The 15,336-nt window shown below is 36.9% G+C and overlaps 1 protein-coding gene across 2 annotated transcripts in view; it reads right to left on the bottom strand.

Moving 5' to 3' along the window:
- Nucleotides 1–15,336, bottom strand: part of STAU2 (staufen double-stranded RNA binding protein 2) — a 175,897-nt gene that overhangs the window by 108,707 nt on the left and 51,854 nt on the right. For both annotated transcript variants that reach the window (XM_026056293.1, XM_026056294.1), the window contains exons 8-10: nt 13,384–13,521; nt 10,345–10,476; nt 5,697–5,757 (exon numbers count right to left, since the gene is read on the bottom strand). In XM_026056293.1, coding sequence (XP_025912078.1) covers nt 5,697–5,757; nt 10,345–10,476; nt 13,384–13,521 — 331 coding nt within the window. The remainder of the gene's footprint in view (nt 1–5,696; nt 5,758–10,344; nt 10,477–13,383; nt 13,522–15,336) is intronic.

Here is a 15,336-nt window from a genome sequence, read left to right as displayed (position 1 = left end):
CAGAGAGGTAGGATCGTTCTGAATGTAATGCTTTAGCTTTAGTTTTCCAGCATTTGCTTTGTGACTCCCCAAAACTGGTAGAAACAGATACAGGAAAATTATTCTATGGAAAATTGAGGGTGAGGGAACAGATAAAAGCAGTTGGGGTCATTTTTTTCTCCTCAGTAATATAAAATAAAAAATCACCCAGTTACTTTTTTTTTTTAAATTTTGTACATTTTTGTCCTTCATTTTTAAACACTCTATGCCTTATCTTCAGCATCTCCTAGGACACATACTGAATAATGTTTATGATAACCCCTACTGAGAAATATCAAACCAGAACCTGAATATGCTCCACAGAGAATACAATTTGCATTAGGATTTCTCTTTGTTTTGCATTTTGTTTTTGTTGATACCCGATTAAATCAAATCCTGAGAAACTGATGAGCATTTTTTTGACAGCAAACAGTTCCTATATAGGCTGGAAAAGATTGTGATCTGCCCACAGTTTCTTCAAAGTCTCTTGCAGAAGCATCGAGGAAGAACATATTCAACACTTTTGATATTTCACATGTGAAAAACTTCTAGGATATCCAATGCCAAGAAACAAATAGTTTCTTGTTGCAAGTCATCTTTAAGATTGTGAAATGAAGAGGAAAGGTAAAGAAGTGAATCTGTGGGAAGAAGCTTTACTCCAAGGATAGCTGTGAAAGTGCTTGATAGAGAGGAACAGGAGAAGTTAGTTTTCAAGGACATTTAATAGGAAAAACTAAAAATGTATTGAGTATGCTAAAGGATACAGAATGAAGGGTATTTCTCAGTAAAAACATAAGCTACATAATAAGGAAATAATGGAATCTGTTCTTCAACTGTACTAAAATATACAATTTTTGATTTTTTGTTTTTGTTTTACTAAAATATACAAGTTCCCTTTACTATTCCAGTTTTACTCCACACAGTTTCAGATGAAAACATAGTATATTATGCACACAAAGAAAGAGAAAGAGTATCTGCCTGCAAAAGGAAACAGATACACAATATGTTGTCCTAACTAGACACAGTTGTTCTCCTGTGATAAAATTACTGGAAATCTGAACCAACGGTATATGCCAAACAGTAGATGTAGCAATCTCAGAGCCTACCTTCAATTTTCAAATACGTTTTAGGGTCATGGCAAATGCAAACTATACATTTCTCTTATAAGCAGGGATATAGGAGTGAAACATAAAACACTGCAAGAGTAGATACACTTACCAAAAACTGTTGCTCTTAACTATAAACTAGCATATTCGTACTTGCAAGGATGCAGCATTTCTGACCTCAGACTGTGGAACTTGTTAGTGGCACATACCACTGCCTTAAAAACTGCACTTCACATGCAAATGATCTCTTTTTTCATACAGAAGGAGAGCATACTTCAGACTTCCTCAGTTCTCCTTGACTATGAAGCTCTGAAGTTATCTAGAACTGTGAGGCTGAGGGAAAGATCAACGGGTGTGCAAATGGAAAACTCTTAATAATATTTACTAATTCTTCTTCAAGGGTCTTTATTCTCTTTGTGGGAAAATAGCAGATAATGTTCTACCAGAAGACAAGAGGGCAAAGTACTCATAGGACTGTTCTCCCCTGCCAAATATTAGCAGAGAATTCTAACAAGTAATTGTGTCTGTGAAAAATAGGTAACAAATTTCAGGTGAGTACTCTGTAAATCTCCAAATGCTGCAATCTTCTAACCTCAGCCATATCTTGAAAGAAAGGTCTCTTCATAGAGCCATTCAGTAGGAAGGTATGAAATGAGGTTATTGGCTCCCTGGATAATACAAAAACATTCACTGCATTTTCTGTCCAGGGATCTCTGGTTTCTTCCTATATATTACACATAAATGCTACATTTTCAGAATGACATGGTATTTATACATCAAAAGATCTGTGGTATAGAAAATAATTTTACCTTAATACGGATGTAATATTTGCAAGACAGTTAGGAAAATACTTTGAGATATCTGCAATAATTCTAAGCATCAAGCTGAATGAACTCAATGCAGACTCTGTCCTTGTGGACTACCATATAATATACTTCAGCATAAATGTATTTATGCTAAAGTATAAATATACGTTAATAGAGTGCCAGCTGAAACAGTAAACTCACAATGCTAGCAGAAAGGCATTTTAATTTACAAATATCTAGAGAGGTTTCAGTAAGAAACTCAAAAAGAAGACYTATCAGCAACTCATTCAGCCAAAAGTGGTATCACTTAAGGCTTTTAGAGATGAAAAATGCAATTCTTTGTCTTCAATGAATCTAATGAGTGCCCTGAAGAAGACTGTAAGGTGAAAAAAGACTTATCTGTCCTCCATATAACTGTAACAGAGTCATTCTTCTCCTATGACTTTTTATGGAAATTAGTTAAGCTGTAAATTTTAAAGAAAATACTCTAGAACCAGAAAGGCCCTTGAGGAAGTAAACAATCAAAAAATCATTTTTACGCCTGTTTATAGCATTTTGTGTTCAAACTATTCCTATTTTGCAAAAGGACAGTCCCTCTAAAAACAAAAATGAGCCACTTTAATCAGCTGATTATCATTATGTTGCCTCTGGACTCAAGTACACAAAAAAGGAGTTATGGGCCCAAGGGACTAAGCACAGTGGTCTCTGAACAGTGCTGTCAGAAATGCTCTACAGCTACTGACATGTTAACTACATCTTATCTGATTTTCAATTTACTTGGTATCAGAAGAATGGACATGAGGGCATCTAGGAATGTCTTCTGTGCATGAGAAGAACATCCCAGACTTAAAACTCTTAAAAAGTCTTAGATCTTGTAGAATCTTTCCTTCCAGGGAGATACAACAGCCTACACTGAATCCAAGATCATTTTAAATAATGGTGAGCTTTTGTGTAAATTGAAGCACAAATTATTCAGCCTATTCTTCCCCAGGTCCAGGGACTGGGAAGACTGCATATGTACTGGAACACTATATCGAATCCTCTCAAAACCTGTCTTTGGGACCAAATCATTCAGATACCGATAGGCAAAAAATAGAAGGTAGCTGATGTGCATGTCTTCATACAATCCTCAGTTTAGGGAGATAATGTTTGGGATGATTACAAAGTTCCAAATCCAACAAAGTACTAGAGAAGAATATAGGGTTCCTGGAACAGGAAAGGAAGTGCTGTTCATATTATCTTTACCACTCTAAAGAGCAAGTCCGAAGACGGGAAAAATCTGCTCATGAAATCACAAGGGCTTGTTCTATTCATTATCTACAGCACTGGAACCAAAGTGCATGTATGGTGTATAATCTGAATAAACAYTAGACCAGATTCATCCTTGTATGAAATCTCTCTCATAGCTCTTTAAAGCTGCCAGACTCAAAACTGTGTGCCATTTCTGTACGTGGGGAAATGTAACAATGCCTAAACATTTAAACCATTACTATAAAATTCTTCACATAGAATCAGACTCTGAACATCTTATGTTTCTCTAGTTAATCAAGAGTTTTAATATTTGTATACATCCAATGTGCTCAGCCCTGAAGTCTGTAAGCACAATATTAAAAAGAATTCTTGAATTCTTCCCTACCTTTGCTAAGTAGGTGCCACAGCTCCCTCTCTTCCTCCTTCCAGCTGTACTAGAAAACTTCATTCCTACTTCCATTTTCTCAGCTACATTCCCTAATGTCTAAGTGTACTCAGGACACAACAGAACAAATGCAGTATTATAAATTCATTCAATAAAAGTTTGCTATCTGCAAACTCGAGGAAGTCTCCAAACCACAGATTCTGATTCTTATAGGAGACTTCAACCTCCATGACTTGTGCTGAAAGGGCAACACGGTGAGACACAAGCCAGTTTTTTGGAGGGTGCCAGAGAAAATTTCTTATCACAGATGATAGAAGGGCCAACCAGTGCTGCTGCTCTCCTGAATACTCTACTAATACACAAGGAAGAACTTGTTGCAGACAGGATAACTAGTAGCACCCTTGGCTTTAGCAACCATGAAACACTGATGCTCCTGAAGATCCTGAGGGAAATGTGGAAGGCAGGTAGTAGAGTACAGTCTCTGGGTTTCAAGAGAGCAGATTTCAGCTTATTCAAGGAGCTAGTAGATGAGATTCCATGAGATGCAGGTCTGAAGGATAAAGGAGCTCAAGACAGCTGACAGGTCTTTAGAAACAACCTCCTCCAAGTACAAGAACAGACTACCGTGATATTCAGGGAAACTAGTAGTCATATCAGGAGATCAGGCTGCCTAAACAGGGAACTCATAACTGAGCTCCAATGCAAAAAGAATGGATACCGGGAGGTGGAAGCAGCTACAGGCAACAAAGAGTTTAGAAACATTGCCCAGGCATGCAGGGATGGTGTTATGATAGTTAAAGCTAACCTAGAGTTGAAACTGGCAAGGGACCTCAAGGGCAGCAAGGAGAGCTTCTATCATTACACTAACAGTAAAAGAATAAACAAAGAAAATGCTGCTGAAAGAAGTGGGTGATTTAGTGAGAGCAGACACAGATGTTTTCTTTGCCTTGGTCTTCACCAACAAGGTCTTCCAGGCCTTTGTGTCTACAGACAGAGTTCAAGGAAAAGAGAAACTACCAGGAGTGAAAGAGGATCAGAGTCAGAGATCTCTTGAAAAACTTCAGCCCGTACAAGTCCACTGGACCAGATGGGATATATCTCAGAGTGAGTGAGCGAACTGGCCGATGTCACTGTGAGGTCACTCTCTACCATCTTTGAAAAGTCATGGAGATCAGGGGAGGTGATCAAGGAGAAAGGCAAATATTGCACCCATCACCAAAGGCAAGAAAGATGATGTRGGGAACTGCAGGCTAGTCAACCTCACTTTGGTCCCTGGGAAAATCGTAGAACAAGTCCTCTTAAAAGCCATTTCTGGCCACACACCGAAGAAAGTGATAGGGAACAGTCCACATGGATTTACCAAGGATGAATAATACTTGAATAACCTGATTGCTTTTTGTGACTAAATGACTGAATTTATGAACGGGGGAGAGCAGTGGATGTCATTCACCTTGATTTTAACAAGGCTTTTGACATGGTCTTCCACAGCATCCTTTTATCCAAGTTGGGATGTTACAGTCTAGGTGAACAGTCTACTAGATGGGTGAAAAACTGTTTGGATGATTGGGCTTAGAGGACAGTGGGAGGCTTGGGGGGACCTAATAATGGCTTTCCAATACCTAAGAAGAGGTTGCCAGAAAAAGGGAGCCAGGCACTTTACTGAGATGCACAGCAGAAGAACAAGAGATGATAATCATAAACTGAACCAGGAGAGGTTCGGATTGGGTAAAAAGAAAAAAAAAAATTCAGTGTGAGAATAATTAAGCATTGGGACAGGCTGCCCAGAGAAGCTGCGGAATCTCCATCCTTGGTGGTTTTCAAAATCTGACAGGAAAAAAGCTTAAGCAGCCTTATCTGAATTCAGTGTTGGCCCTGCTTTGAGCAAGTGGTTGGACTAGATGACCTCTTAAAGTCCCTTACAACCTGAAAGGATTCTATGATCATTTAGTAAACAAAAATCTTTTTCCTGCATTCATTCATATCTATGCTCATACAACAGACACTCAAGAGTTAATTTGTTGCAATAAAAAGCCCAAAATATAATTGCAATAATAAGCCTATCAAGTAATTCAAATCCTAAAGAGACAAAAAGAAATAAGAATAAATATAAATATAGAAAGTAATACTCACTGTTACTTGTTGGCTCAGGAAACCCAACATTCTGGCCATTCCAACTCTTATTTTCTCCGAGCTGAAACAGATAGAAAATGACAAGTAAGTAAAGGGCAAACTACACTTTAAACAAAATATTCAGATTTAGAAATATGTTTGAAAAATTCTAAAAAGGATGACTTGGTATTGCCACATCTGCTCACAAAACTTGGCTAATGTATCTTAATTTTGGTCTAAAATAGGTTACTTGAGGATTGTACTCTTCATGAATAAACATTTACAACTATTGCCCAACGCTGAAATATAAACGTTTCCCCAAGTATTAGGCTCAACTCAGTATGTTACCAAATCATACTTAAAATCAAATGTTTTAAGCAGCTCTCATGTGAGTACATACACAGACAACAGAGAAATTACATTTTGAAACACAAGAACCTAATATCTGTCTATGAAAGAATGTATAAACACCATAAAGTACTTTGGGTGAAATTTTAAAATATTTACGCACTAGGAATCCATTTAGTTCCTTTATTGCTTCCTGAAGTAGAAGCAATAAAGACTCTTACAATTTTCCATTATTTTAATATATAGATCTTTTTTGAGGAGGCTAATTGCCTACAATTGGATTTCATTATGTTTAACACTGCGTATCATTCTGACACAGAAAGAGAAGCAATTAACATGTAAGTTCAAAATATGGCCATTCCTGAAGTCAAACACAGTAAAGATAAAATAGCAATGTTCTACATTTCTGTGTAAATGTGGAGAAACAAGTCCAAGCTTCCTCAGAAACTACAAGCTATTGACAGCCAGCTCAGTGAATGTGAACCAAATGATCTTTTTCAAATTTCACTGGCATTTTATAAGGGAACAGAAAACCTCACAGCAATGCAGCCTATAAGCTATTACTATAAGCCATGACAAAGTCATAATTATTTGCTCTCGGAGACGAGGCTGACAGGAAAGTGGAAGAGACAAGAAGAATGGCCTAAAGTCTGAAATCTGACAGAGCCTTGCCCCCTGGAGAGGGCCTGTCTGGTTTGCAAGCTGGGACAGAATGCTGCTATCTGTCATCCCATCACGGTCCACCCTGCGTCTTCTCCTGCCTCTGTAACCTTTCCATGGTTCCATGGTTGCATCTCAAAGGTTGAGTCAAGGCAGTTTAGGTTACTATGACATTGTAAGGCTGACTACTAGAAGATATGTTTTCCTTGGGAAGAAGGAGAGAAGCAAAGCAGCTATTCCAATGACTATTTCCCTGCCTTTCCTCATCATGCACATAACAATATGCTACAGTATAGGCAATGCACAATAAAATAAAGTGGCTATTCAGTGGAAAGAGGGGATAGGTCTTAGAGTTGTCTCTCAAACTGGTCACCCACTTCCATGCATCTTAATTTCACAGAACTCCTTCAATTCTTATCATGAAGGACAAATAAGTATACTGGAAAACATGGAACAGATAGTTCTTCAAACAAATAGACAATATGAAATCTGTAAATATGCCTGTATTTACTGTTGTTTGTTACAACAGCATGGCTTTATCAGGTATCCAGAACACGACAGGAAAACTTGCCAAGTACACTGCTGGAATACAAAGAATAACATTTCCAACTTCATCATGATAGGGAGCTTAACAAGAATTCATGTATTAGTAAGTCAGTCTTAGTGTTGTCATCTCACACATATGACATCTACTTTGGTGTATTTCTCTCAAAGAAGTGTCAAGAAGAAATGAAAAGATGAAAGCATGAAAAACTGAAAATATTAAAACTCTCCAGTTCTACCCATAGAGCAAAAATTCTCATAGCTGCAAAAAATTTCCCAAATTTTCAAATTGCTCTCCTCGGGGCTCTGCACAAATGCTAGTGAGTTCTTCCAAGAATCTGATTACCTCATAAAAAAAGCAGAGCAGAGCTTTTACTTTTTTACATTACTTGGAATACCTGTACTGCCATCAGCAACATGCATTGCCCTTGTAATGTAACACTCTTAGCTCTTCATTAAAATGATGAATATGGTCAAACTTCATGCACTAGGGGGGTGAGGAAGGAACACTGAATTTGATTTTGCTTATTTTGTGGGGGGAGGAAAGGTTGAAAGGACTCAGGGTGGAAAAGTCTACTTTTTTTAACTCACCAAAGACAACACGTAAGTGAAAATTCTCTTTTAGATGCCAAGTTGATATGTCTAGCTAATCTACCTTGGGGCCCCATTTGGGATTCAAAGAGAGAAACAAGTATCTTCTAATAAAATATGTCTATTGTGCAATTTATATGGAAGAAATTTTGCAATGGTCAAACTGATAGAGATCTAAGGGCTATTTACCTTCTTCTCCAGCACTGGACATGTTTTGGCTGAGGAGATTACCTGAGTAGATTTCGCCTAACCAGCTCCCAGCTAGTGCTGACTCCTCTAGCAAGGATTCTACAATTTTCAATATTGAATTAAAGCGCCCTTCAGATCACTCAGAAGAATACATTTCATCCATACTATGTACAGATACACAACTGCATGTCTGTCAAAAGAAATAAAGTCTGGCAATACAAATTTAATCAGTCAAAAAAGTTCCAATGTATTCTGAACAAGCAAAGTGAGATTTTTCTTGGATTAGCTCTCTGTTTCATGGGGCCATCACATTGTGATTTGGTAATAAGAGCCTCAAACCCAGATTTAACATATGCTGGAACAAGGAACTACTGGTAACTCAGTCTCTCCTGCTCTGTGTGTAGGGAACACAGTTTAATCTGTGAACTAAACTGCTTTAATCTACCCAGACTAATCTGAGTAGCTGCTTTCAATGTTGTCTGGTATATACAGAAGATCAGACTAGATGTTCTAATGATATTTTATGTCCTTGACCCCAATGAAGCCACAAATTTTTTTTCTAGTGTCTCGAATACTCATAAAATCTGAGTAGTTCACATTTTGTGTATATAGTATCATGTTTGCTTATTGCATAGAACATCATTAGGATGTTATGTGATTTACTCTACCAATTCCAAGGTATCTACTCCTTCAGAGTATGTAATTAAGCCTGTTTTTTGAAAATGATGCACTTGAAAGCAATAGGCTAACAAACATAGGAAAGCAAAGCAGCGGCACCCACTCCTAGCCACTCAAAATTTTTTAATGATTTCAGTGTAACCACAAGTTTCCACTGTGCAGAGCTCTCCAAAGCAACTATGTTGTGGGTTGAAATTTTTCAGGCTTTATCTCTGAGAATTACTGAGTAAAAATAGTTCAGCCAGTTTGAAATTCAAGAATGAAAAACTGCATTTTCCTATCATAAAATAAGTTGACTTTTCTGTTTTGTTTTTCAAAAAGCCCTTCAGCCAATTTGGAAGGGAACAAAAAGTTGAAACTGGCAGAAAATATCTTTGACAGTAGAGAAGTTCCAGCATTCTGGTAAAAATGAATTTTTACTTGACTCTGTCACAGGTCTTTGAAAATGGTAACGACTGCACAATGTTTTCTCACTGGAAATACCATCTAGTCTCAAAGTACTCAGTTTCAAGTATTGCACCTGAGCACTTTGAGACTAGATGGTTTAAGATATATAGTGAAATACGTAGTAAAGGGCATGCACATATTATACACAGAGCTCCTCCTTTCAAGGGAGAAGGCGACAGGAGCAGGGGTAGCCAACTAACCAGTATAGCATTTATCTCTGCCTAGCTAAAACAGTTATTTCCTGAGGAAAAAAATAGAAGAACATATTGAACCAAGTATATGCATATATTTGGATTTTTTCTAAATAGAAAAGGAGGCCACCACTGAGCCACCACTCAGAAGAGAATACATTACTGCATGTATACAGGTTTATTATGTGGGCCCTATAACCCCAGTAGAGCATTCTGTTGACCTGAGCTAGCTGGTGCAGCAACACTAAACAGGTAAGCTGCGATCAAAATATCTATGTGTAGTGACTTCGTGCATATGACAGAAGCTATGAGGAGTCCACTGCTTAGCCAAATACCTTGACCTGCTTTTTTCAGGATACCAAAAGCAAAATCTTAACCCCCCATTTTGGTCACAAAACTGTTTATCAACAAACTCAAGATAGATGAGGACTGCTAAGCTGTACATCGCTAACTTTGAAATGCATACCTGCAACACAAATGAATATAAAATTTAATCTATTCCGTCTCCACAAAAATTTGACACTTGTTTTTCTTGGCCTTGAAAAAGCCATTATTTTTCTAGAACGTTTTTAGTGCATATGCAACAGTAACATAAACATCTGTGACTACTTCACATATGAGAATTAATAACATCATGTATGAAAATTAATAATACAGGACTTCCCAGTTTCACAAGAGAAGAAATATCCTATCATGGACTCCAAAAATGGAATAAAAGCAAGAGGCATGTGTGTCCTCATTTCTTAAGTAGAAATATGTGCACTCATGTCATAAACATGCATTTTTGCACATACACTATACTCTTGGAACTACATTTCTGTTCTTAATTACTCTCACAGGAGGACAGGCTGCACTGGCGATGGACTGTAGTTACAGAGTTGTAGCTAAATGAAGAATAACCCCCGAAACGCAACTCAGTAACAGTGACTGCACACATTTAAGGTTCTGTTCTTACAAAGTTGATACAGCTAAGATACCTGGACAAAGGGTAAAATGTTACCATCATAACAATTGGTTCTCACCTTTTCTGGCTGATCTTGAAGAGGAGTAGAGGCTTTATAACCCAGCTGTAGCAACATTGCTTCTGCTGCATTTCTTTTAGCTATTTTCTTGTTTGGGCCTGTTCCAGTAGTAATCTCATTGCCTACTTTTACCTTAAAAAAAAAAAAAAATTGATCATAAACATGGTAAGTACATGACCCTTCAATAACACCACATAATAATCCTGCTGACCTACTAACAACTGTGTCAGCCCTTTTCATGAAGATGCAGTCTCCAAAAAATAAGAATAGTGCAAAAGGGGACTACAATGCTGCTTTCCACAGGTGAGCTTGCTTGGATTTTTTAAAAGGTCCCCAAACTCACACCAGAGCGCTATTTTTTTGTTTATTTACGGTGCAGAGATGGAGTCCTCTCCCTTCCACCAGCTTCCCCTGCTGAATATCCCCCTGACTCTTGCTTTCTGCTCTTTTTTAGAGGAGGAGGTGCTACAGGATCTGGACATCCTCTTCCTTGTAGAAGTGGGGCCTGCAGCAGCTCCCCAGCATGACCATGACAGTATCCAGAACAAGGGAGACACAACAAATGACCTGGAGATTTAAAAGACAGTGGTTTCTGTAGAAAGATGACAGTCGTGGGCATACTCCTGCCTCTGCGTGGCAGAGTGAGGAGCACAGGGGCAGAGTCCCTGGGAGAACAAGCGCAAGGAGGATGCAGGGCTGCCTCCTTCTTCAGCGCTTGCACCTGACTAGCTTTTATCAAGACATTATTTGGAAAGCTGGCTCCTCGCTGGACCTGTGGTCTGCACTGCATAAAGGTTTTCTGACAAGCAAGATGCCTTTCACAAAACTAGAAGTTAAAACCTAAAAATAAAAACATACTATGGACAACAGATATCCACTAAGAGTGTGGCTATATTTATTCTTTGGGTTTGGTACCATTCATAAACCACGCAAGCTTTATGTGCCTCATCTGTGTGTGATATTAGCTCTGTCATTCATATTCGTTTGTGGAATATTTATGGCTCTTTAATAGCTATATGCCACTTTGTGCATTAAGCCAATGTATTTGCTGCATTATCTCTAAAAATAGTGGATGGTTTCAAAAGCATGTTAAAAAAGGAAACCAAAGTAAAATAAAAACACACACAAGGCAATTTGAATAAAAGAAACCTTAGAGGTCAAAGAGCTGAAACATCCTGGAAGGAGCTTTAAAAAAATTAGACAAACATACACATACTTGTTAAATAAATTAAAAATGTTATTTAAGATTTGTTATTTAATAATTACTGACTTTCATCAAATTATCATGTATATATTTGCCAAAAAGTTTAAATTATTTTTTATTTCAATACTATTAATTATAAATACAAAGGAAAGGTTGTCAATAAATAAGAATGATTGTAAATATCCCTTGGAAATAAATATATACATAACTAAACAAAAAGATTCAGCCACATAAAGCAGAAATATTAGTAATCATGAAACAAAAAGGCTTATCTTTTATGTAGTTCTGCAATCATGATTAGAAAATAGCCAATGTGCTATAAGTTTGTATGCAATAAAATTGAAGGACTTTAATGGGACAAGACGAAATGATAATTTATAACATAGCTTACAATAAATCAATGTGCTGCTATTTCTMGGACCTGTAAAACTAGTTTAGCTATTATTATAACCTCTATCAAGGATTAAAGGTCTGACTACAAAGAGAAGGAGCTTTCTGAAATTGACTTTGGGAACAGAACACCAACTAATGTTATCAGAGATTTTCTTCTGTTTATTTAGTGGTAAGGACAAGTAATTGGATCCATTTCATCACCTCTAAATTTGCTCTTTGTGTGACAGATAAAAATGAACATATTATCTCTCGATATTTTACTTCCACATTCAATTAAATTAAATGAAAACATTGTTTAAGTAGTTTATACAAAGGYTTTTTATTTTGATAAGTTTTTTTTGCATGTCATAATGAATCCACTGAGACTTCCTGAAGAAAAGAGAAACAGCAGTAGGATTTTAGTGTGTAAGTACTAAAAAAGTTTTAAAATGAGGCTACATAATAAAGCAACTGATCTATGGAATTTCTTTGATTTTCCCTTTCACAAGTCTTTTTAGATAAAGGAATCTCCTATGTATTAACTTCCTGTAAGATTATTTTTTGATTCAGACCAAAGATTACTATTATGGAGAAACCTTCAGTGAAGACACAAATTCTCTGCCAATTATTCTTAAATACTGAACTGTTGTACGCAGTCATTTCCTGAAACCTCAAAGAACCACCTCAGATCACGGACTCTTCTAAGAAAGGCTGAGCAGGGGAAGAAAGATGGTCTGTGACAAGAACGCTCTTTTTCAAATACTTTCAAATCACATAAAAAGTCAGAAATCCAAGTCTATATTCATATATATACAGATTCTGCAACAATAACTCTAGACAGAGAAAGAACCCCAAAATCATCTTTTTTTTTTCAGAAAGAAAAATAATAAATTCTCAAGAAAGACCACTGAGATCCAAAGATATGAAGATATAGGTAGACATGAAAGATGGATTTAAAGATTTAAGTGAAAACATAACTAATTTTGTAGAGAAGGAAGTACTGGAACATCATAAATTCCGCTTGTGATCAGAACTGACGTTTTGGTGTGGTTTGTAGACAACAAGTCAAAACATGTTCTGGTATGCTGTTCTGAACTGTTCCAGCACAAAATTACCCAAGTGAAAACAGGACAAGAAAAAAAACGTTCTTTCCTGTTCCCAATCTTGCTTAGCCCGCTGTTGTGCTACCTACTAAAACATCATGGCCGTATTAAATCTTTGCAAATGTTCTTACTTTAAAAATTAAAGGAACATTAAGGATCTGCTGTTTCTCTATTAGGCCCAGGACCTTCCACTGGACAGGCTAAAACATGTGATGAAAGACTTTTTGCGGTATTTCAGGTATTAACAAAGTGATGGAGAAAGTGAAAATCTGGAAGGAGCCTGCTCTTACAAGATTTACAACACAGAGGAATCAACTTTATATTATGCCACCATTTTGCTAATGTAACAGCAGTTGATACCTGCATAACAAACTCTCGACGACGAGGCATTCCTCTCTCTGAAAGAAGAACATACTCTGGCTCCTTCTCCTTTTTGGCCTGTTGGATCTGAGCCAGGCGACTGATGGGATTCATTCCTTGACCATATTCTGGTCCAGTCTAAAAAAGTTAAAAAAAAAAAAAAAAAAAGGAACAACCATGATTTCAGCATATACCAGTACAGCTGTTATGCTGTTTTAATAAGTCATTTACTGTGGTCCTCTCTTCTCTAATATTTGTTTTGAGAGGATAAGAAATAAATTTCATATCATCTTCTGATCATGCGACAGAAGCTAAGACTCCTCAAGCTCAAAACTACAGCAAGTAATATGCACCTATTTTCTACCACTGTTGCGGGAAGTGTGTATGCCCAACATCTGTAGTCTACTAATACCCTTATCTATCTATGTAGGTCCTATGGGGATGGATGACAATAAGCAGACTCGCCAATTATACTTCACTGCTGTACTTCTGTGACCCTTGCCCCCAGCCCCTTAAAATAGCTTGCTACAATGTTGGAACAGGCAGTGCATTAAGAGGTGGATTTACAAGGGACACAAAAGATTTGCTGCAAAACAAGGAAGTCACAATTCTCTCAGGATTCCCACTTTCCATCCTACAATGAAACTAAAGATGCAGAAGGCTTACTCTGTTTGCATGTCATAGGAATACACCCTCGAAATGCTGTTATGTAGTGAAGCTAGAAAAGACAAGGAGAGGAGTATCTCCAACGGCTATAAATGCTATGCACTGTGAGCCACCCATGGAAGTATTTCAAAAGCTTTACAGACATCAGTCCTCACAATCATATCAGTCAAAATGTGTTGTTGGTAATAGTATGCCTTTACCTGATGAGGTAAACAAAAGGACAGAGAGACAAAATTACACAGACAGGTGAAAAACTAGAGTCCTCACAAAATACCTGTACTAGTCTTGAAATCCTTTTAATGTTATGCATAAGGCAAATGTTCACTCAAAGCATATAGCTACCAAAATGTTTGTTTGCAGAAGGTAAGGAAAGGAGAAGGAATTTAAGATACAAAGATATTTATCTGAAGTCATATATGGCTAATTCATATGTCATGATGCATAAGGAAGAACTTGTAAATGGAATTTGAATGTAGAATTGTTTTTAATTTGAATGTAGAATTGTTTTCATATTATTATTATTATTATTATTATGTTTCCTTTTTATGAAGGCATTTGCAGAATAAGAGAAGATCAGAAGTCATGCTTATTTGAGCTTCTCAAAAAAGAACAAACAAGTGGTCAAGACCTAAAGAGAAGATCAGCAACTGAAAGGAAAGACCAGAGAGGGATAATATATTAAGAAAGTTGTGCAGCAAACCCTTCATATTGTAATCCCTAAGTTGTTAGAGAACATGTAGGTGAAAGAATTAGGACAATGTCATGCACAAGGGCAGCTGTGTGGGCAAGGAGCCAGGCAGAGATAAAATGAAGAGCAGGCTAAATAAAGTGCAGGCCATAAGATATAACCTTACAAATATATACATACAAGAAAAAAAAAGTTATTGTCACTTTTCTTCAATGCTCAAAATATGTTCAGATTAAATAAAAAGAAATGCATTATGGAGGTTTGGATATTCAAAAAATAAAGACCGCCTGCATATCCACGTTTTAACTATTAATGTCTGTTTCTAATGTGACCAATTTGGAGTAATTCAATTTAAAATTGTAATGGTATACGGTAATTGTATGTATATGGTAATATAAGATATTTTGACATTATTATATCCTTATCATCTAACTCTACTCAGTGTGTACTTGAGCAATATTTACCAAAATGAGACAGCCAGCGCCAATAGCTTCTGTAACACTTTGTTTTCTGACTCTCAGGTCTTGCAGGTTTAAAGCTGCATTAATGCTGACAGTTTTGCATTAAATACTTTTTTTYCCTAAAATTTTGCCAGAAGT

This window comes from Apteryx rowi, unplaced genomic scaffold, assembly GCF_003343035.1.
Source record: "Apteryx rowi isolate R43461 unplaced genomic scaffold, aptRow1 scaffold_130, whole genome shotgun sequence".
NCBI lineage: Eukaryota > Metazoa > Chordata > Aves > Apterygiformes > Apterygidae > Apteryx > Apteryx rowi.
Note: the sequence above shows the minus strand (reverse complement) of the source record. Positions and strands in the feature narration are given on the sequence as shown.